At 46.9% G+C, this 22,394-nt stretch overlaps 3 protein-coding genes across 4 annotated transcripts in view; all 3 read left to right on the top strand.

Annotated features, from left to right (window-relative positions):
• UBAP2L (ubiquitin associated protein 2 like) overlaps positions 1–5,549 on the top strand; it is a 38,284-nt gene extending 32,735 nt beyond the window's left edge. For both annotated transcript variants that reach the window (XM_087943110.1, XM_087943111.1), the window contains 5 exons: positions 51–268; positions 978–1,083; positions 2,241–2,308; positions 3,121–3,318; positions 4,715–5,549. In XM_087943110.1, coding sequence (XP_087799236.1) covers positions 51–268; positions 978–1,083; positions 2,241–2,308; positions 3,121–3,318; positions 4,715–4,810 — 686 coding nt within the window. In that variant the 3' untranslated portion in view covers positions 4,811–5,549. The remainder of the gene's footprint in view (positions 1–50; positions 269–977; positions 1,084–2,240; positions 2,309–3,120; positions 3,319–4,714) is intronic.
• A 1,621-nt stretch (positions 5,550–7,170) lies between these two features.
• Positions 7,171–13,633, top strand: HAX1 (HCLS1 associated protein X-1). Its single transcript, XM_087943114.1, has 8 exons — positions 7,171–7,302; positions 9,029–9,264; positions 9,760–9,926; positions 10,111–10,168; positions 12,115–12,224; positions 12,776–12,875; positions 13,097–13,214; positions 13,525–13,633. Exons 1-7 carry the CDS (start codon positions 7,259–7,261, stop codon positions 13,192–13,194), a joined length of 813 nt encoding a protein of 270 aa, XP_087799240.1. The 5' UTR covers positions 7,171–7,258; the 3' UTR covers positions 13,195–13,214; positions 13,525–13,633.
• Positions 13,634–14,243: 610 nt separating this feature from the next.
• Positions 14,244–21,985, top strand: AQP10 (aquaporin 10). The gene is given in 7 exon segments (XM_087943109.1): positions 14,244–14,450; positions 17,973–18,099; positions 18,838–18,975; positions 19,256–19,374; positions 20,317–20,434; positions 20,437–20,533; positions 21,643–21,985. Coding segments are annotated over 7 exon segments (963 nt in total). The 5' UTR covers positions 14,244–14,345; the 3' UTR covers positions 21,902–21,985.
• The last annotated feature ends 409 nt before the right edge of the window (positions 21,986–22,394 follow it).

The following is a 22,394-nucleotide window of genomic DNA, read 5'->3' as shown; positions in this document are numbered from 1 at the left end:
GCCCCCCCCTCCCCCCGCCTTAACCCCACGGTCCCCCTCTTTCCTTCCAGGTGATCTCACGAAATTTGGCCGAGGCGATGCCTCTTCCCCCGCGCCGGCGACCACGCTGGCCCAGCCTCAACAGAACCAGACCCAAACGCATCATACCACCCAACAGACGTTCCTCAACCCGGCCTTACCGCCCGGCTACAGTTACACCAGCCTGCCCTACTACACCGGGGTTCCTGGGCTGCCCAGCACCTTTCAGTACGGGCCCGCTGTCTTTCCCGTGAGTGTGCTGTGGGATTAAGGGGGATGTGAGCCCCCTTCCTGCCTCTCCCCTTCCCTTCCTTCCTTCTTCCCCAGCTCATATATTCTCTCTCTCTCTGTCTCTGTCTCTGTCTCTGTCTCTGTCTCTTATCTATCTAATCTATCTCTATCTAATCTATCCATTCCTTTCACACATCTCCTCTTCTCTATCCCTATCCATCTCTTTATCTATCTATCTATCTATCTATCATTCTATCTGTCTGTCTGTCTGTCTGTCTGTCTGCCTGCCATCTTCTATCTATCCCTATCTATCTATCTATCTATCTATCTATCTATCTATCTATCTATCTATCTATCATCTATCTAATCTGTCCATCTATTCCCTTTCATCTCCTCTATCTATCCCTATCCATCTCTTCTCTGTCTGTCTGCCTGCTGCCTATCTATCTATCTATCTATCTATCTATCTATCTATCTATCTATCTATCTATCTATCTATCATCTATCTATCTATCATCTATCTATCTATCATCTATCTATCTATCTATCTATCTATCTATCTATCTATCTATCTATCTATCTATCTATCTATCTAATCTATCTATCCACCCATCCATTCCCTTTCACACATCTCCCTCTCTATTCTTTCTCTCTATCCCTATCCATCTCTTCTTTATCTGTCTGTCTGTCTATCTATCTATCCACCATCTATCTGCTTTCCCCCCCAGGTCGCCCCTACTTCTTCCAAACAGCACAGTGTCAACGTCAGCGTGAATGCCTCGGCCGCCCCATTTCAGCAAGCCAGTGGTTATGGGTCCCACGGATATAGCACGGGTAAGGAGGTTTTAAAGCGGGCAGGGGGCTTCGGTTTTCAAGGAACTGAACCCAGTTCGCGCTTTTTGACGCTTTCGTTCAGGTGGCCACTTCCTAAATTCTGTATCGGTAGTTCTTGGCTCAACGACCGTGATTGAGGCCCAAAATTTATCTTCCAAAAAGCGAGGCTGTCAGGATTCCGGCAGTTGCTCCCAATTAAATCCTGAGTTTCAAGCAAAACTTCAAAAGGATTTATTGGGAGTTACCATGTCCGGCACTGCCTGGGTGTAGCTGACTCTGAGGCACCTAATTCATTGTCACCCTTGACCCTGGTTTCCCCCCTTCCCACCCCCTGGGTGTATCCTAATTCATATTCTCCAATGGGACACGTCCATAGCCCAGAGTCATCCATCATATTCTCCAGGTAGAATTTTTTAAAACTTCAGTCACCTGGTTACTATCTCTGAGAAACCATGTGGAATGCACTTTCGATTTCCAAGCTGCCGCACGGCTCTTTCAAACCCCTTTCTCCCTCTCCCTTTCTGTTGGCAACCCCCAAAAAGACCCTAGAAATATTTTAGGAGTTGACAAGAGGCGGTGGTTCAGTGAATTTTGGCCCCGCTTGACGACCTTTCTGGCTGCCACCGCTAAGTGAATCATTGCAGTTCTCAAGTTACTAACGGGGGTATTAAAGCGAATCCAACTTGGGCTCCTCCGAAGGGGATTGCGTGACCCAGGGACACGTCAACCGTCATAAATATGAGACAGTTGCCCCGCGCCTGTATTTCGATCTCGTGACCCACAGGGAGGCTGCAAAGGTCATAACTCTGAAAAAAACAGTCCCGTTTTCCCATCCTGATGTAACTCCGAACGATTGCAAGTCGAGCTTGTGCTTCAGTTTCCATGGAGGTGTCAGGGTCTCCGACTTGAATCCCAAAAAGAGCTTCCAGATTCAGGGGCAGCCTACCCTTTGAAACCAGGGACGAGCTCGCCCAAGACCCGTAGACCTCTCCGTTGCTGCTTTTCTTGAGAGGTCTCCCAGACTGCCTAAAAAATTAAAGCGATTTACAGACGATTCCTATTGGCTGCACAAGATTCTAACCCCCAAAGTGCGTTTTAGATGCTAATTCTGATTAGTTAATTAATTAAGATGGCTAATTTGGCTCCTTTTTCTCCAGGAGTTTCCGTAACATCCAGTAACACAGGAGTGCCTGATATCTCTGGCTCTGTCTATTCTAAAACGCAGGTTGGTAGCCGTGAAGAATTTTGCATGGCCTGGAAGACAATAAAAAGATTATAGGGATAAGAGCCAAGCTGGCCTAGTGGTTAAGGTTTTGGCCTAGAAACCAGGAGGCACTGAGTTCTAGTTCTGCCTTAAGCATGGCATTCGGCTGCATGACTTTGGGCCAATCACCAGGAGACGGGGAGTTCTAGTCCCGCCTCAGCCATGAAAGCCGGCTGGGCGACTTTGGGCCAATCACCAGGAGGCTGGGAGTTCTAGTCCCGCCTTTGGTCTGAAAGCCAGCTGGGTGACTTTGTGCCAATCACAAGGAGACTGGGAGTTCTAGTTCCACTTTAAGCAGGAAGCGAACTGGGTGACTTTGGACCAATCACCAGAGACGGGGAGTTCTAGTCCGCCTTAGGCATGAAAGCCAGCTGGGTGACTTTGGACCAATCACCAGGAGACGGGGAGTTCTAGTCCCGCCTTAGGCATGAAAGCCAGCTGGGTGACTTTGGACCAATCACCAGGAGACGGGGAGTTCTAGTCCCGCCTTAGGCATGAAAGCGAACTGGGTGACTTTGGGCCAATCACCAGGAGACGGGGAGTTCTAGTCCCGCCTTAGGCATGAAAGACAGCTGGGTGACTTTGGGCCAATCACCGGGAGGCTGGGAGTTCCAGTTCCTCCTTAGGCATAGAAAAGCCATCTCGGTGACTGGGCTGGGGAATTCTGGGAGTTGAAGTCCACGAGTTGTCCAGTTTGGGACCAGAGAGCGTGTGAGCCGACCTGTACCCCAAATCAACCCACCCCCCCAACCCCGTTTTCCTTTCTTCTGCAGCAGTCCTTTGAGAAGCAGGGATTCCACACTGGGACGCCCGCCGCCTCCTTCAACTTGCCGTCGGCGCTGGGCAGCGGGGGCCCCATCAACCCTGCCACAGCTGCGGCCTACCCTCCGGCTCCCTTCATGCACATCCTGACCCCCCACCAACAACCTCATTCCCAAATCTTGCATCACCATTTGCAGCAAGACGGGCAGGTAAGGAGGGAATCTGCACCTGAGATGGACTCGTCACCGGCTCCCACCCGTGAACCCAGAACTGCCCATAGGCTGGCACTGTGGCTGCCTGCCTACGTACCTATCCTCTAGGTATCTGATCTATCATCCATCAATCGGCTTGTCTGTCTGTCTGTGTAATCTGTCTGTCTCTCTCTTTCTGTCCGTGTGGGTGTGCGTATGTATTGTGTACCTACCTACCTATTTATCATCCCTGTCTGTCTATCATCTATCTCTATTATCCTTCTAACCTAACCTATCTATATCGTCTGTCTATCTATCTATCTATCTATCTATCTATCTATCTATCCATCTCTCTATCAATCTATCTATCTATCGATCCATCCATCCATCCATTCATCCATCCATCCATCCATCCATCTATCTATCTAATCTCTCCATCTCTCCATCCATCCATCCATCCATCCATCCATCCATCCATCCATCCATCTATCTCTATACCTCTATCATCTATCTATCTATCTATCTAATCTATCCATCTCTCCATCTCTCCATCCATCCATCCATCCATCCATCCATCCATCTATCTCTATACCTCTATCATCTATCTATCTATCTATCTAATCTATCCATCTCTCCATCCATCCATCCATCCATCCATCCATCCATCTATCTCTATACCTCTATCATCTATCTATCTATCTATCTATCTATCTATCTATCTATCTATCTATCTATCTATCTATCTATCTATCTATCTTATCTATCTTATCTATCTTATCTATCTTATCTATGTATATTTATATCATCTGTATCTCAGATTATCTATCTCAGATATCTATTTCTAACTATATATCATCTTATCTATCTTATCTATATCATCTATCTCAGATATCTCTATTTCTAACTATATCTATAAATCTCTCTATTTATATCTATATAACTATCTCTCTCTCTCTCTCTGTCTCTCTCTCTCTCTCTGTCTTTCCTACCTACCTGCCCACCTATCATTCTAAATCTACCTGTCTTTTATCATCTATCTGTCTGTCAAAACCTATTGGTCCACCCATTTCACCCTAGGTTAACTCTGGGAACCTTACAATATTTTTTTTTTTTAAAAACTATATATAAATACTACAAAAACTAGAAAAAAACGCCTGTCTTAACGTTCCCGTCCTTATAATGTCTTCTTTTCGTATGGGGGTTGTGTAAGACTTCCCAGAGTCGCTGGATGCAAGAAATTAACCAATATGTTTTCCCAAGTTTTTCCTCCCCCTTCGATTCTGGAATTCGCGGCTTGACTCACTCCGGAGTGTGGAGGGTGGAAGGGTCGGAGGCGCTATTGGCCTGACCCTCAACCCCTTTTCCTCCGTTTCCCCTCCCCCCCCTTTTTTTCTTCCTCCCCCCCCCCCTGCAGAGTAGCACCGGCCAGCGCAGCCAAGGCAGTTCCATCCCGCAGAAATCGCAGGCTAACAAGTCGGCCTACAACAGCTACAACTGGGGGGCCAACTGAGGGCGCCCCCCACCCCCTTCCTCATTCTCCCCACGGCAGAAGCAGCAAAGCAGCAAAGCAGCAGCGACACTTCAACCAAGAGACCGGCAGAAGAAGAACGACAGAGACCCATCCAAAAAGAAGAAGAAGAAGAAGAAGAAGAAGAAGAACAGCCCCCTGCCCCTCCCTCCACCACCACCCCGGGAGAGTGCCTCCCTCCCCCGCCCCCTCCCGGGCACGGCCCAACGAAGCCTTGGGAGACGGCCTTGCACCAGGCCGGAACACGTTCCTCCCTCTTTCCTCCCCTCTTCCTTTTCATCATCCCCTTTATCGTATGTAATATAGAATTTGTATCTTTTCTTTTTCTCCTCTCTCTCTCTCTCTTTCTCTCTCCTCTCCCTTCCACGGTTCCGGCCGTTTTAGGGCCTTTTTTTTTTGGTTTGTTTTATTTTTATCCTTTTTTTTTCCCTTTCTGTTTTGTTTTCTACTCCTCGACTCGCCCCTCCCACCGCCTTGCCCACCAACACCCCCAAAATAAATAAATGAATTACTGCCCAGCTAATCCAAAGGAGGCAAACACCTGGAATCCCCTCCCTGCCCTCCCTGCCCTCCCTCCCCTCCTTTATTATTAGGAATAAGAGCAGTAATTGATCTGAACCGCGTTGTAAGATTAATTAGTTGAAGTGGTTTTTTTTGTACTGTGTTCTAAATTTAATGGATAAATGTGTCTTGTATATAAAAATGAAAACCCCATTCTGTTTTTCTGGACGCGCAGTGGATTTTTTTTGGGGGGGGTGGGGGTTGTTTCCCACCCACACACCCCTTTCCTTCTCGACCCATTCCAACTTCTGGGTCTTGAAACCAGAGGACAGTTCATTCCTTGATTGGCCATAGCACGTCTTGCTCGAATTAGCGACCATTTGAATTTACCACATACTTTTGGAGGTTTGGGCGGGGGGATTTAAATCCTGGATTTTTAAAAGTTCTCTAACGGTTGTGTCCCACCCCACCAATTTGCACGCAAGAAACGCGAAAGCGAGTTAACATAAGACATAAGAATTTATTTGTCATTACACTCGCAAGCGGGTGCAACGAAATGAGGTGCTCTTCCACAAGTAAAACTAGACAAACACCACTAAAAAAGAAAAAAAATTAAACTAAACACAACCAACCATACAATAATCTCTATACAATTTAAAAATGTAAATACCCCACTACTCTCAGCCATTAAACTCCACAAAAATCTTATGACCCCGCATTCAAACTCAAAACTGCACTTGGATAAAAACTGTTCTTAAATCTGGTCATCCTTGTTAGTCACATGATTTTACAAACCGTCACGACATAACAAGGGTAAACGGCTGGTGTCCCAATTGTCCAGGATGGACCCGTCCCGGATCGGGCAGGGTTGGTGGGAAATTGTGTTTGTCCACAAAAAAAGAGACCAAGATGAGAATTGGGGCCATAATATTGACCCTAGGAGGGGAGAAAATTGGAAACACCAAACAGACCTTTGACATTAAATTAAATTTTATGCATAATTTGGGCAGAAGTTTATGGCAATTTTGTGATGGGGCCCATACTATAAAGAAAACAATATTTGCTGACCGGCTTTAACAATACAAGACCTTTAAAAGGGGAAAGCAAAAGAAAATTGGCCCTTTATAACGGGGATTTAACTGGACCGAGAACAAATCATCTATCTCTCTTTTAATCGGTTTTTGGAGAAGTTCTTGAAAATATTTTTTTAAAAAAGGGGTTCCAATAGCAAATAATACGATTGCAATCGACACAAATTATCTGTAATTCACCAGATTGGAACTAAAAATACAGAACACATACATTTTTTTAGAGGTCCGAATAAAAATTATTTTTTTAAGAAGTTCCTTTAGCAAATGGGAATGGAGGCTGTGCTGAAGCTTCTTTCCAATATTTTATTTTGGCAATAACTCAAAAAGGACAAAATACTCTGATAGATCTTAAAATAATGGATCTTCAGCCAAATTCAGAATATTATATTGACTGACAACTGAAATCAAGGCTTAACGGAGGCCCTCCCTTGGAGACTCGCCAGGAAATGGGGGGGAAATGGGTTTGTTTTTTAAAAGGTCTATTTTTAAGTTTGCTTTTTTTTTCTGACACAACAGTGTATAAAAGACAAATCTAGAGCAATGGGTTTAGCGGCTTCTATTGGCGCGGACTTCAACTCCCAGAGTTCCTCAGCCCGCTTTGCTTCGCCGGCTTTGCTTGAACTTCGCCGGCTTTGCTTGAACTTCGCCGGCTGAAGGATCCTGGGAGTTGAAGTCGCCCCAGAGGGAGAAACGTCGCTTCGAGAGTGACGTTTGGCTCGAGCGGGACGATGTAAAAAAGGGAGGCCTGCTTTACGGCGGAAGGGGCCTTTCGCGACGGGGTGGCGGAAGTGAAAGCTGTGCTGGGAGAGAGGGCGTCGCTTTACGGCCGCTCGGCGGAATGAGCGTTTTCGACCTTTTCCGAGGCTTTTTCGGCTTCCGGAGGTGAGACACGGGGGTCCCCTGGATGGGTCGGCCGCTCTGGGGGTCTGGGGCGCGGGGTGCTCCCCCTTTCCCGCCCCAGAAGCCTTCCAAGCGCCTGCGATGGGTTGAGCCCATTCCTGGCCTGTCGCTTTCCAGGATGGGTTGGACCACCGACCCCATCATCCCCTGCCCCAGGAGGGGAGGGGGAGCTGTGGCCCAATCCATAGACGAGCCCCCCCCCCCCCTTGTCTGGGAGGGATATATGTGTCGTGTGTGTATATATATTTGTGTATGTATGTATATGTGTTTGTGTGTGTGTGTGTATGTATGTATTTATTTATATATATATAAAGTTGTAGCAACTTTAAAAGCACAACTACAATGACGTGGGAAAATACTCGAACAAAGCTGAATGCCATACATACACACACACACACACACACATATCACAAACATATATATACATACACAAATACATACACTTGTGTGTTTGTGTAATGCGTGTGTAATGTGTATTTATGTGTGTGTGTATATGTGTTTGCATGTGTAATGTGTATGTGTATGTGTGTATATATATATATATGTGTGTGTGTGTGTGTGTGTGTGTGTATGTGTAATGTGTGTGTATTTGTGTAATTGTGTGTATATATATATATATATGTGTGTGTGTGTGTGTTTGTAGTGTGTCTAAACGTGTGTGGTTGTATGTAATGTGTATATGTGTATGTAATTTGTGTGTATATAGGTGTTTGTAATGTGTGTATTTGTGTAATTTGTATGTATATATGTGTTTGTAATGTGTGTATTTGTGTGTGTATATATATTTGTGTAGTGTGTGTATGTGTAATGTGTGTATATGTGTATAACAAAAATTATGTGTGTGTGTGTATGTGTGTGTCATTCCTCCCTTTAACCTTCACAACAACCTTGTGAGGTAGGCCGGGCCCAGACTAATCCCCAACACACACACACACCCCTGAGCTTCAGGATTTGAACCTGGGTCCTTCCTGGGTTGGCACACACACCCAGACCCCCTTCGGAAATCAAATCCTTGTTTGCATTAGTTTTAGTCCATTTGGCCTCTTTTATTGTTTCTTTCTTTAAAAGTTCTGTGTAAATAATGATACAGTGGGGATTTGGGGTACAATTCAAAGAGTTTGATATAGATACATAGATATAGATGATAGATGGATGTTGGATGGATGGGAGAAAGAAGATAGACAGATGGATAGATAGTTAGATTAGATAGATTAGATAGATAAGATAGATAAAGAGATGATAGATAAGTAGGTAGGTAGACAGACACAGAGATACATGATGATGGATGATAAATTATCAGTTTGATGGAGGGTAGAAAGACAGATACAGATGATAGATGAATAGCAATAGACGATAGATAGACAGACAGACAGACAGACAGACAGACAGACAGATAGATAGATAGATAGATGAAAGAGAGATTATGTATAGAAGAGATAGATGATAAAGAAGGGAGGAAGGAAGATAAAGAGAAAGAAGGCATGTAGACAGGAAGGAAGGAAGGAAAGAAAAGTAGATGGATTAGATAGACAGACACAAAAAGATGGATATCAGATATATGTTAGATGTATAGATAAACGATAGACATTATGTAAAAAGGCAGACAACTTGACATATAGATATAGATAGACATGAATGATAGGTAGATATCAATATCTATCTACCTCTACCATCTCTCTCTCTCTCTCTCCCTCTCTCTCTCTCTCAGGACCCCCGACCCCTTTTGGGGGAATTTCACCCGGGATGAGGAGGACGATGAAGACGATGAGGACGATCTGGATTTTGAGGAAAACCAATTTTTCCCCGACGGCTTCAGTTTCGGCTTCACTTTTGAGCCAGGCGGGATTCACTTCCATGACCAATTCGGTTTCCAGGAGCTCTTCCGGGACTTTAACCACTTCTTCAATGACATCGGAACCCGGAGTCTGCCTCCCCCGTCCTTTGGTGAGTGCCCAGTTGGGTCCAGTTTTTTGAAGCATTTCCTTCCTTCCTTCCTTCTTTCTGTCTATTCCTTCCTGCTTCCATTTCCTTCCTGTCTCTATTCTTCCCTTCCTCCCTGCTTCCTTTCTTTCTCTCTATTCCTTCCTCTCTCTATTCCTGACTTCCTCCCTCCCTGCTTCCTTCCTTTCCTTCCTTCCCTCTTTCTTACTTTCTCTCTTTATTCTTCCCTCTCCTTTCCTTCCCTCCCTGCTCCCCTTTCCTTTTTCCTCTTTTCCTTCCTTCCTTTCTCTATTCCTCCCTCCCTCCTTCCTTCTTTTCTTCATTCCCTCTCTTCCATCCATCCATCCATCCATCCATCCATCCATCCATCCTTTCTTCTCCCTCCCTTCCTTCCATTTCTCCTCTATTTCTTCCTTCTTTCCTTCCATTCCAACCCCCCCATTTCTCCCCCCACATTTGCTTTTGAATATGAACTTCCAATTTTCCTTTTTTCCCCAGAATTCCCTCGTTTGGAATCCTGCCCGCCACCCTCCGCCCCCCCTGCTGACAAGGGACAGACCCTCCGCAATTCGATGCTGAAGTTCCCGGACAACCCAAGGCCCAGACCAGACGAGCATCCGAACCCCCCCATTTCAGGGGGGCGGCCTTGGGCCCCTTTCCAAGGGGTGCGTGGGGCTGTCGTGGGCTGGGGAGGGGAGGGAGAAATGGGCTCCTGCAAACCCCCACTTGGACAGTCCCCATTTCCTATAATTGTCCAAACACTCCAGGAGGTTCATTATTTTATTTTATTTTTCTTAGCCATCTGATGATCTTTTTTTTCCCCCCTCTCTCTCTCTTCTTTTTCTGCAGTTTCAAGAGAGCCAGTCGGATGGCCCCGATTTGAAAAATTCTCGCAAAGAGGACGGAGGTTAGAGGCTGAATTTTAAGGGAAGATATAATGCTAACAACAACACCCCGAGGACAAATATTTGGGGCATTTCAGGCTCTTGTAGGATTCAGAATGGAGAGCTTCTTCCGAATATTTGCAGTTCTTTATATTAAAGCTCTTGATAGCCGATCAATCAAGTCCTTTGTTAAGTCCCATAGATCAGCACAAGAAAGTGGAAGACAAAGATGCAAACTTGTAAAAGCGAAAATCTCCAAAGTGAAAACATTAAAAAAAAACCCTATAGATACAGGCAGGCAGGCAGGTAGGTAGATAGATAAGAGATGTATATAAAATACGTAAAGGTGTAGAAACATTTTAAAACTCTAATATATACATTAATTGAAAACAATCTAAAAACAAAACACATGACAAGGGATATATATATAATACCCGAAAATACCCAAACAAAGCTGAATACCATACATGTAAGTACCCACGAAAATTTAAGAAAACATTATATATATGTTATAAATATATATAAAAGAGAGAAAGAGAAAGAAAGAAAGAAAGAAAAAGAGAAAGAAAAAGAAAGAAAACAAGAGAAAGAGAAAGAAAGAAAGAAAAAGAGAAAGAAAAAGAAAGAAAAAGAGAGAAAAAGAAAAAGAAAGAAAAAGAGAGAAAGAGAAAGAAAGAAAGAAAAAGAGAGAAAGAAAGAAAAAAGAGAAAGAAAGAAAGAAAAGAGAGAGAAAGAGAAAGAAAGAAAAGAGAAAGAAAGAAAGAAAAGAGAAAGAGAAAGAAAGAAAAGAAAAAGAGAGAAAGAAAGAAAAGAAAAAGAGAGAAAAAAAAAAAGAAAAAGAGAGAAAGAAAAAGAAAAGAAAAAGAGAGAAAGAAAAAGAAAAGAAAAAGAGAGAAAGAAAAAGAAAGAAAAGAAAAAAAGAAAAAGCTAATATTGGGTTGCTTACACCTATTGTAATACAAACATTCTTAACCAAAATTGGTAAAATTTTGATGTGTGTATCGTCCCTGTCATTATATTTTTTATTCTTTTATTCTTCTCGTTTTCGGTTTGACAAATTCTAATAAAGAAAACGTTGGCCAGGCCTACCAAGCTGCAGTACATCTTATCTGGTATGAAGGGGACTCTGGAACTCCCCGCCACCAGATACATTGCTGGCCACTTGACTGACGCAGGAGCTCAGAGAAATAAATACCTAGGGAAGGAATCTTCTCTTTGCAGCCAAACCTTTTAAAAATAACCCCATTTATGACTTCGGATTAATCATTAACCGTCCTTTTCTCACCTAATCTTACGCGGAGGGATAGATAAACGCTTTAGAACTAAATTGTCAACTCAAAAGTTGGACCCACTTCCAACCCAACACCCTATTTATGCCTTTTTCCAAAGAGTTTTCGGGCAGCTCCACTCCCAAGTTTCTAGTCCTCATTGTTGCAGAACAAATGCAGAAGCTGCCTTTATTTTACTTTTTTTTGGTCTTCTGGCCGAGCGGCGTCATAACTTAAAAGCATTCAGGTGAGTGCTTGCACTGAAGAGGGAGTCCTTGACTTAACGACCGAGTTCTCTCTTAGTGACCAAAGGTACCTTGAAACCCCTCAGATAGTTAACTGCCTGGTTTCCTGAAAGGTCCAGAGCCTTCCCACCGCGGGGTTTTGTTTAATGCTGGCAAATTCACTTAATGACCACGGTGAGTCACTTAATGACTGCCATAGGGGTGGGGAAAACCAGGCCATAAAATCGGTTTCGTGATGCTGGATGTTGACAAGTCACGACGTGCAACCGTTAAGGGGCAGGGCTTCCTTCCCCTCGTAACTCGAGGACCTCCCCACGTTTGACTTAACGCACCGCTCAGACTCCAAAACCCATAAGGTGCCATAGTTAAAAATTTGATTTTATTTTTTTTGCCTCTCCTTTTTTCCTTCTTCTCTGGATCTCATTTTCTTTTTTTTCTTTTTTCCCCCCTTTCCAGATCTCGATTCTCAAGTGACTTCCAGAGGTTTGCAGGCCATCCTTCCTCCCGCCCAGTCCCGGTCGTATTTCAAAAGCGTCTCGGTCACGAAAGTGATGGCGCCGGATGGGGTGAGCGCCGAAAGGCCCCTTATTCGGCCAGGGAGCTGGGTTGGCGGGGCTCAAAACCACGCCGCTTCCAAAACCAAAACAAAACCAAAAAAAAAAGCAAGTTACTAGTCCTCATGGTTTCCCCGGGGGAAAAACTCTCCCCTTTTTTTCCTTCAAAGCCAAAGCCGTTTCAAAAAAAAACGAAAAACCCAAGTTTCTAGTCCTCATGGTTTCAGGGGAAAACTCCCCCTTTTTCTTCAAAGCAAACAAACAAAAAGAAACCCCAAGTTTCTAGTCCTCATGGTTTCCCTCAGGAAAAACTCCCCCACTTTTTTTTCTTCAAAGCCAAAAGCTGGTTTTTCACAAAACAAAACAAAAACCCCCAAGTTTCTAGTCCTCATGGTTTCCCTCAGGAAAAACTCCCCCTTTTTTCTTCAAAGCCAAAAGCCCGTTTTTCACAAAACAAAACAAAAACCCAAGTTTTAGTCCTCATGGTTTCTGAATTTCTGCCAAAGCTTTTTTGTTTTTGTCTGAATTTCTGGCTTTTTTTTTGGCGCCCGGTTTTAATTCAGACGGTGGAGGAACGCCGGACGGTGCGGGACAGCCAGGGCCACGAAGAGACGGTCGTGACTCGGAGCTTGGCCCCTGACGGCAGCCTGCCGAGAGCCCCAGGTAAAGTTTTCCAAATTGCCACCCTTTATTATTATTTTTATTTTATTTTTGCCCAAAGGCTTGCCAACACATCTTTCTAGTCCTCATGGGGCAACCGGTACATTGGAAAATGTTGGCAAGCCAACGCATCAGGAAGGGGAAAAGCTGTTTAAGGAAAAAAAAAAGGGAATAAAAGATGAGTGAAGAATTTTCCCCCCACACCCCCCTCCGGTATTTTGCAGGTGATCCGGCTCCTTTCAGCTCCGGCCCCGAAGGAGACCTGAGTGACACGAGTTCGATTCTCAACAGCTTTTTCCGCCGCTGGTTCCCGAACCAATAATTCTGCTGGCAGAGAGGCAGGTAAGGCGAAGAAGGGTGGCATTTCCTCCCATCTTAAGCCTTGCCCAGCTTCCGTTCGATGGAGCAGGGAAGGCTAGAGACGGCGAGTTCTAGTCCTGCCTTAGCCATGAAAGCCAACTGGGTGACTTTGGGCCAATCCCCAGGAGATGGGGAGTTCTAGTCCTGCATTAGGCATGGAGGCCAGTTGGGTGACTTGGGTCCAGTCCCTCCCTCTCAGCCCACCTCACAGGGTTGTTGTGGGGAAAATAGGAAGGAGTATGTATGTATGAATAATATATGTATATATATTGTCATTTCCCCCCCACCCCAGGTTTCTGTGCATTTCCTGAGTTCGCTTCTGTCTCCTCCTCCTTGATCATCGTCTTTGTAGCTTGGAAAAAAAAATAGGACAAATTAAAAAAAAAACTTTATTTATGCTTGAGGTTGGTCTGCGTGCTGTTTTTTTTTTCTTTCCCTTTGAAGATTTGGGGAGGGGAGGGGCAAAGAAATGGGGTCTTTCATCAGCCTTTTTTCCCAGCAGAGATTCCTAAAAAAATGTTTTTTAAAAAAAAAAAAATTCTCCCCCTTTTTTAAAATCCTAGATTCAAACCCCAAAACCAGCCAGAATTCCCTTCCGGGACCAACCTCAGCCCCTCCCTCCCCAATGTCTCCCCCGTCCTCCGCCCGACTTCTTGGCCCCCATCCAACCTGTCAGGACTCTCCTTGGGCGTGTCCTGCGTGCGAGAGAGGCCCATGTGTGTGTTTACCGTTCGCATCGCCAAGGGCAAGGCCGACGGAGAATGCCAAGATGCCAAGAAAATCAGCCGATTGCACACCCAGCCCTCCGGGCAACCGGGTGCGGAGTACCCCAACCCCTGTCCGAACGAGCCTCCCCACCTGAGCAAGTCTACCTTCCTCTCCTTCCAGGGAGGAGTCCCAGAGGCCATCTAGACCCACCCGCTGACCCGTGACCCGTTCCTCGGCCTCTTCTGCCCTTTGCCCTTATGTAACCACTTGGCCAGGTCATTAATCAACCCTGAATAACTTAGCTATTATCCTCCTCAGTGCCCCGGCCAAGGCTTGGCAGAGGCATATCTCTATATATTGCCCTGCGCCAGCCTCCTTCGCTCCTTCGCCAGCCTGGCTCTTGCCATGCCTTACGCCCGCTGGCTGGGCACGCTTCGCACCCGTTGCCGGCTTCGCAGCTACCTCCTGCGGCAATGCCTGGCCGAGTTTCTGGGCGTCTTTGTTTTAATCGTGAGTTGTTTTTTTGGGGGGGGGCTTTTTAGGTGGGTGGGAATGCATGGAATTTAACCTTGGGGGGGGAGGCATCTGATCCGGGGTTCAGAGGGGGGAGGGAAGAATCGGCAGGTGGGTTGGGCGGGTTTAGGGAGAGGCAGTGGGGAAAGTGGTTTTTTTTGGGGGCTAATTTTGAAAAAGAAGAAAAAAAAACCACCCCAAAATTGAAGGTTGACGTTTGATGAAGTTCGAACGTGGGAACGAAAGGAGTTTGCTGTCAAATCAAAGGGAGAGAGAGGAGAATAAAGTTATAGCAATGGAGAAATAAAATTTCCTTCCTTCCTTTCCCTTATCTGTCCCTTCTTCCCTCTCTCTCCCTCCCTTCCTTGTTCCTTTCTTCCTTCCCTATCCTTCCTTCTCACCCTCCCTCTTCCCTTCTCTTCCTTTCCCTTGCTTCCCCCTTCCTTCCTTCCCCTTATCCCTCCCTTCTTCCCTCTCTCTGCCTTCCTGCCTCCTCTCTCTTCCTCGTTCCCTTCCTTTCTTCTATCCATCCATCCCTATCCCTCCTCCCCCCTTCCCTTGCCTCTCTTTCCTTCCTTCCTTTTCCTTATCCCTCCTCATCCCTCCATTCTTCCCTCTACTTCATTCCCCCCTCTCCCCTTCCTTCCTTCCCTATCCTTCCCACCCCTCTTTCTTTCTTTTCCTTTCTATCTTCCTTTCCTGTCTTTCTTTTCCTTTCTTTCCTCTATCTTCCTTTCTTTTCCTTTCTTCCTATCTTCCTTTCCTTCCTTCTTCCTTCCTCTACCTTTTTCCTTTCCCTTCCTTTCCTTCTCCCTTTCCTCTATCTTTTCCTTTCCTTCTATCTTCCTTTCTTTCCTTTCCTCTATCTTCCTTTCCTTTTCCTTCCATCTTCCTTTCCTCTATCTTCTTTTCCTTTCCTTCTATCTTCCTTTCCTGTCTTCCTTTCTTTTCCTTTCCTTTCCTTTCCTCCTTCTCTTCCTTTCCTTTTCTTTTCCTTTCCTTCTATCTTCCTTTCCTTCCTTTCCTTTCCTTTCTTTTCCTCTTCTTCCTTTCTTTTCCTTTCCTCCTATCTTCCTTTCTTTCCTTTCCTTTTCCTTTTCCTTTCCTTCTCTTCCTTTCCTATCTTCTTTTCCTTTCCTTCTATCTTCCTTTCTTTCCTTTCCTTCTTTCTTCTTTTCCTTTCCTTCTATCTTCCTTTCCTCTATCTTCTTTCTTTTCCTTTCCTTCTATCTTCCTTTTCCTCCCTCCTTCCCTCCCTTCCTTCCATTTTTGAGTAGCCTCTGCCAGCTTTTATGCTCTTTTTAAAACAAATCTCAGCGCTGTTTGCAGCCTTTTCCTTCCTCCAGCTCTCTCTCCTCTGAAACATAAAACGATCAAACACGCCACTTTCCACCAAAAGACGGTTGAGTCAAATCCAGTGTGCTTTTTGTAGGTGTAAATAAACCTCCTTTTGCACAACTGGGGTGTTTCACACTGGCAGCCTATCCTGACCTGGCAAGTTATTTATTTGCTTGGACGGGATATTTTGCCCTCCCGAGTGCACCTTTAACTCAAAGTGCAAATATTCAGTTGTCGTATAAACAGCTGCAAAGGAGACAGGAATGACAAAGGCGGAGAAATCTCCAGTCCTCACTTAGGGACCGAAGTTACAACGGCACTGAAAAAAAATGGGACTTTTCTTCACACTGACGACCACTGCTGCATCTCCCTGGCCACCTGGTCAAAATTCAGGCGCTTGGCGACTTGTATTTACGACGGCCGCAGTGTCCTGGGGTGTGTGTGTGTGTGTCATGTGATCCCCTTTTGCGACCTTCTGGTGAGCCGAGCCAATGGGAGAGGCCGGATTCCTGATTTAATAACCGCAGGGATTCACTTCGCCAAGGTCGTAAACTGGGGCAAAAACTCACTTAACGGCAGTCTCGCTTAGCGAGGGGAATCGGGAGCTCCCGTCGTGCTCACAAAAGGACCCCCGGCCTAATTGCAGTACCCGTGATTCCTGCCTGCAAAGGGAGCGAGATCAAAGAGCAAGCCAATCTGCGCGGCTAAAGGAAAAGTAGGTTATTATAAGTGTAATAAGCCTTCGTCCCCGCGGCCTAGATTTCTCGCGGCGGGGAGTTGTCGGTATCTATCTAGGTTCTTCCTGAGTCTTGACCCCCTTTGCGGCTGTCAATCACCCCGGGGGGAAAATTCCTTTGGATGCGGAAAGTGTTTCTGCTAATTCTTTGCACCACCCAGCCCTGGAGTTGGAGGAGCGCGTCCCTCGCACTCACAACCGAGAACGGTGAAGCCAGGCGATCCGGTTTGGCCTCTTCTCTGCCAATTGGGTTGATCCGTAGGCTCATTCCTGGCTTTCCCCCCCACTTCGGGTGCCAACGGACGAGGGAGGGAGTGGAAGGGGAAGAAAAAAAGGAAGAGAGAAAAAGAGAGGAAGGAAAGGAGAAAGGGAGGGAGGAGATGGCAATGATGGAGGAAGGAATAGAGAGAGGGAAGGAAGGAAAGGAGGAAGGAGGGAGGGAAAAAGGAAAAGAAGAAAGGGGAGGAGGGAGGTGATGGAAATGACAGGAAGGAAGGAATAGGGAAGGAAGGAAAGGAGGAAGAAGGGAGAGAGGAAGGGAAGGGAAGGAAGGAGGGAGCAAGAAAAAAGGAGAGAGGGAGGGAGGAGATGGCAACGATGGAGGAAGGAATAGAGAGAGGAAGGAAGGAAGGAAAGGAGGAGGGAGGGAGGAAAAAGGAATAGAAAAGAAAGGGGAGGAAGGAGGTGATGGAAATGACAGGAAGGAATAGGGAAGAAAGGAAAGGAGGAAGAAGGGAGAGAGGAAGGAAGAGAAAAGGAGGGGAGGAAGAAAAAAAGAAAGGGAGGGAGGCGATGGCAACAATGGAGGAAGGAATAGAGAGAGGGAAGGAAGGAAAGGAGGAAGGAGGGAGGGAGGGAAAAGGGAAAAGAAAAGAAAAGAAAGGGGACGAGGGAGGTGATGGAAATGACAGGAAGGAATAGGGAAGGAAGGAAAGGAGGAAGAAGGGAGAGAGGAAGGGAAGAGAAGGAAGGAGGGGAGGAAGAAAAAAAAGAGAGGGAGGAGATGGAGATGAGAGAGGAAGGAATAGAAAAAGGGAAGGAAGAAAAGGGTGGGAGGGAGGAAGAAGGGAGAATGGGATGAAAAGGAGAGAGGGAGGAAGAGGAAAAGGAGGGAGGGAGGGAGGTGACGGAAATGACAGAAGAAAGAAATAGGAAGAGGGAAGGAAGAAAAAGAGAGGAAGAAGGGAGAAAGGATAGGGAGGGAGGAAGAGAAAAAGGAAGAAAAAGAGGAAGGGAGGAAGAAATGGAAATGATAGAGGAAGGAAAGAAGAGAGAGAAGAAAGGAAGGAAAGGAGAGAAAGAGGGATAAAGAAGGAAGAAAGGATGAAAGGAAGGAAGGAAGCAAGGGAGAGGGGATAAGAAGGAAAGGAGGGAGGGAGGGTGATTTAACAAGGAATGTATGGGAGTCAAGCCAGTCCTAATTTCAATTTTTCTTCTTTTTCGAGGTCATCACGCTCAGCGCCTCGGCCCAAAACGTCACCAGCGAAGGGACCAAAGGCAACTTTTTAAGTTCCTCCTTAGCCAGCGGGGTTGCTGTCATGGTGGCCGTGCACGTCTCGGGGGGCGTCTCAGGTGGGCCCCCCTGCAAACCCCTCTGAAAGGCGGCTGGTTGGGGAATCCTGGGAGTCGAAGCCCACCCCCCTTAAAGGGACCAAAGTGGGAGAATATTGCAATAGTTGATGATTATGTTGGTGACGATTGACCAAAACCTTTCTCTTTCTCTGTCTCTGTCTGTCTCTTTCTTTCTCTCTCTTTCTCTTCTCTGTCTCTCTCTTTCTCTCTCTCTCTTTCTCTTTCTCTCTCTCTTCTTTGTCTCTCTCTCTTTCTCTCTCTCTTTTCTCCTGTCTCTGTCTGTCTCTCTTCTCTCTCTCTCTCTCTCTCTCTCTCTCTTCTTTCTCTTTCTCTTTCTCTCTCTTTCTCTCTCTTTTCTTTCTCTCTTTCTCTTTCTCTCTCTTTCTGTCTGTCTCTGTCTGTCTGTCTTTCTCTTTCTCTCTCTCTCTCTCTCTCTCTTTCTCCTTTCTCCGTCTTTCTTTTCTTCTCTCTTTCTCTTTCTCTCTTTTCTCTCTTTTCTTTCTCTTTCTTCTCTTTCTCTTTCTCTCTCTTCTCTCTTTCTCTCTCTTTCTCCTGTCTGTCTGTCTTTCTCTTTCTCTTCTCTCTTTCTCTCTCTTTCTCTCTGTCTGTCTTTCTCTTTCTCTCTCTTTCTTTCTCTTTCTCTCTCTCTTTCTCTGTCTCTTTGTCTCTCTTTCTCTCTCTTTCTGTCTCTCTCTCTCTCTCTGTCTCTGCCTCTCTCTGTCTCTGCCTCTCTCCTAGGAGGACACCTGAACCCGGCCTTCTCACTCACCCTGTGCCTCCTGGCTCAGTTTCCCTGGTGGAAGCTGCCCGTTTATTTTCTCATCCAACTACTGGGGGCCTTCCTGGGGGCTGGCACTGTCTACATCCTTTATTACGGTAACCAGATCCCCTCGGGGGCCCTTCGGGGTCACAATGGCCGCCCACCCGGGGTCCTGCAGAGGCCAAAGCCAACCAAGCTTGGGTGATCTTGGGGTCAAAGGAACACACTGAGGACTAGTGGCTTGAGGAAGCTGTTCCGAGGATCGATAACAGCCCTTCCCATTTCATCCGGCTGTGCATCCCTCTCATGTCACACGACCTCAAAGCCCATCTTCCACGGTCGACTGGGAAGGGGACCGAGGATTAATTTGTTTTTTTTTTTCTTCTCTCCCACCAGACGCCATCCACAGCTACAGCAATGGGACCCTGAGGGTGACGGGGCCCCGGGAAACGGCCTCCATCTTTGCCACCTACCCGGCCCCTTACCTGTCGATACCCAACGGGTTTTTTGACCAGGTGAGATGAGCTGAGATCTCCTGCAGGCTGCGGGGATCTCGGTTCTCCTTTGCATGCTCACCCAGATCCTTCCTTCCTCCTTTATCCCACCCTTCTCCTTCCCTCTCTTCCTCCCTTGCTTCCCTATCTTTCCCAACATCCTCCTTTCCTTTCCTCCCCCTTCCTTCCTTCCTTCCTTCCTTCCTTCCTTCCTTCCTTCCTTCCATATCCATCCTTCCTTTTTTCTTCCTATCCTTCCCAACCTCCTTCCTTCCTTCCTTCCTTCCATATCCCTCCTTCCTTCCTTCCTTCCTTCCTTCCTTCCTTCCTTCCTTCCTTCCTTCCTTCCTCCTCCTCCTTCCCATCCTTTCTCCCTCCTTTCCTCTCACCCTCTTCTTCCTTTCCTTTCCTCCCTCTTCCTCCCTTTGTCCCCATTACCTGAGGTCCCCTCTTCCTTCCTCTGTCATTTCCATCTCCCTCCCTCCTCCCTCCCTCCCTCATTTTCTCCTCTTTTTTGTTTCTTTTTCTTCCTCCCTCCCTCCCTCCCTTTTCTTCCCATCTTCCTCCTTTCATCTTTCTATTCCTTCCTTCCTGTCATTTCCATCTCCTTCCTCCCTCTCCTTTCCTTCCTCTTTTCTCTTCTTTTTCCTCCCTCCCTCCCTTTCCCTCCCATCCTCTCACTCTTCTTCCTCCTTCCCTCCTTCCTTCCCTCTATTCCTTCCTTCATCTGTAATTTCCATCTCTTTCCTTCCTCCTTTTCCTCCCTTTTTCCTTTCTCCTCCCTCCTTTCCTTCCCATCCTCTCCCTCCTTCCCTCCTTTCCCCTCTCTATTCCTTCCTTCCCCTGTCATTTCCATCTCCTCCTTCCCTCTCTGCTTTCCTCCCTCTCTTTTTCTCTTTTCTTTCCAACTCCCTTATTTCTCCCTCGCGGCTTCTCCTACCTGTCCATTTTTGGCCTTCCCAGGTGCTGGGCACGGGCATCCTCGTGGTAGGCATCCTGGCCATTATCGACGGACGGAACAAACGCATCCCACCCGGACTGGATCCGTTAGCCGTGGGCCTCTTGGTCTTCGCCCTCAGCGTTGCTTGGGTGCCAACTGCAGCTGCGCCATCAACCCGGCGCGGGATTTGGGGCCACGGCTGTTTACCTACGTTGCTGGATGGGGTCCCCAGGTGTTTAGGTGAGTGTTGTCCAGGAGTGGGAGTCTACCGGTTCAGACCGGTTCTATAGAACTGGTTGTTACGATACTGCACAGTTCGGAGAACCCGACACATCGCGCCCCTGACTGGCCTTCGCCCTCCCTGCCCAGTCGGTCCTTATCGCACATGCCCAACATCGCTGACTGCATTCTCCCCCCGCCCAGTCACTCCTTAAGGTATTTTTCCCCCACTCCCGACAATCAGCTGACTAGATGACCTCCAAGGTCCCTTCCAACTCTGTCAATCTCTTAATTTTAAAATTTCCATCCCTGGAGGCTTTCAAGAAGAGACTGGACCGCCATCTGTTAGAAATGGTGTAGGGTCTCCTGCTTTGGGGGTGGTGGGTTGGACTAGATGATCTCCAAGGTCCCTTCCAACTCTGTTATTCTGTTATTCTTCCTTCTTTCCTCCCTCCCTCCTTCCTTTCTCCTTTCCTTCCCTCTCTATTTCTTCCTCCCTCTATCATTGCCATTTCCTCCCTCCTTTCTCCTTTACTTCCTCTCTTTTTCTCTCTTCCTTTTTTTCTTCCCCTTTCCCTCCCTCCCTCGTTTCCCTCCATTGCTTCTCCTTCCTTCCTTCCTTCCTCCCTCCCTCCCTCCCGCCTTCCTCCTTTCCTTCCCTCTCTATTCCTTCCTCCCTCTATCATTGCCATTCCCTCCCTCCCTTTCTCCTTTACTTCCTCTCTTTTTCTCTCTTCCTTTTTTTCTTCCCCTTTCCTTTCCTCCCTTGTTTCCTTCCGTTGCTTCTCCTTCCTTCCTTCCTTCCTTCCTTCCTTCCTTCCTTCCTTCCTTCCTTCCTTCCTCCCTCCCTCCCTCCCTCCCTCCCTCCCTCCCTCCCCCCTCCTTCCTCCTTTCTCTCCTTCCTCTCTCCCTCTCTCCCTTCTCCATCACTGAACGTTTTCAAGAAAAGATTGAACTGCCATCTGTCAGAAATGGTGTAGGGTCTCCTGCTTTGGGGTAGGGTGGGCGGTTGAACTAGATGACCTCCAAGGTCCCTTCCCACTCTTGTCAATCCGTTAAAGATTGCCTGTATTTGCCGCTCAATCTTCTTGAGCTTCACCCTCCTCTCTCTTTCTTTTTGGCTCTTCCAGCGCCGGACACTGCTGGTGGTGGGTTCCCATTGTCGCCCCCATGTTGGGAGCCACAGTTGGGACAGCGGTCTATCAATTCGGAGTCGAGTTTCATCACCCGGCAGATCCAAAAGAGTCGGAAAACCCGATCCCGGAAAAACTGGGACGGGAGAAAGAGATGGACCTTCCTGTTTTTGTTGTGAACACCTACGCTGAAAAGTGGACAGGTACTGGCCTGGAGTCCCACTTGGCCGGCCACCCCCAAAATGAAAAGCTCTGACCAGGACGCTAAGAGAGGCATCTTCCTCCTTCGTTCCTTTTGGATATATTGTGGGGTGAGCGGGCGGGCACATCTTCCTAAATTTGGGATTTTGTATTCATCAACACCTTGAGGGGGTGGGGTGGGGAGATGCAAGGGCGGCTGAGACGGACGTCGGGTATCTGAGGAAGGCGCCCCCGCATGAAGAACATCCTTCCATTTGAGTGCCCAAGCGGGGCCTTTGCGGTGGTGGCCACTTCACTGCGTATAAACCAGCAAGAATTATTTTGCTGGTCCCGTTTTTTTGGGTGAAAACGGGGCATCTAAACCCACCCCGAGGCCATTCCAAGTTTCCAACAAGCATCTCTGGGTTCCGCCAACCCACGGCTACGTCCGTTCTGACCTCGGCTTCCCCCCAAAAAGCACTAAGCAGGCTCTTTGTCCCGGCAAAACCCCTTTTACTAAATGAAGGTGAATTTCTTGCATTCACCCTTCAGCCAAAGGCCTGGCCAAC

The sequence above is a fragment of the Notechis scutatus genome, chromosome 14 (assembly GCF_049901735.1).
Source record: "Notechis scutatus isolate UNSWTSFEM ecotype Mainland chromosome 14, rNotScu1.2, whole genome shotgun sequence".
Taxonomy (NCBI): Eukaryota; Metazoa; Chordata; class Lepidosauria; order Squamata; family Elapidae; genus Notechis; species Notechis scutatus.
Note: the sequence above shows the minus strand (reverse complement) of the source record. Positions and strands in the feature narration are given on the sequence as shown.

Coding starts and splice junctions, on each gene's coding strand:
- HAX1 (XM_087943114.1), top strand. CDS start 7,259: ATGAGCGTTTTCGACCTTTTCCGAGGCTTTTTCGGCTTCCGGAG. Junction 9,927..10,110: donor CTTGGGCCCCTTTCCAAGGG/GTGCGTGGGGCT, acceptor CTTTTTCTGCAG/TTTCAAGAGAGCCAGTCGGA. Junction 10,169..12,114: donor TTCTCGCAAAGAGGACGGAG/GTTAGAGGCTGA, acceptor CCCCCTTTCCAG/ATCTCGATTCTCAAGTGACT.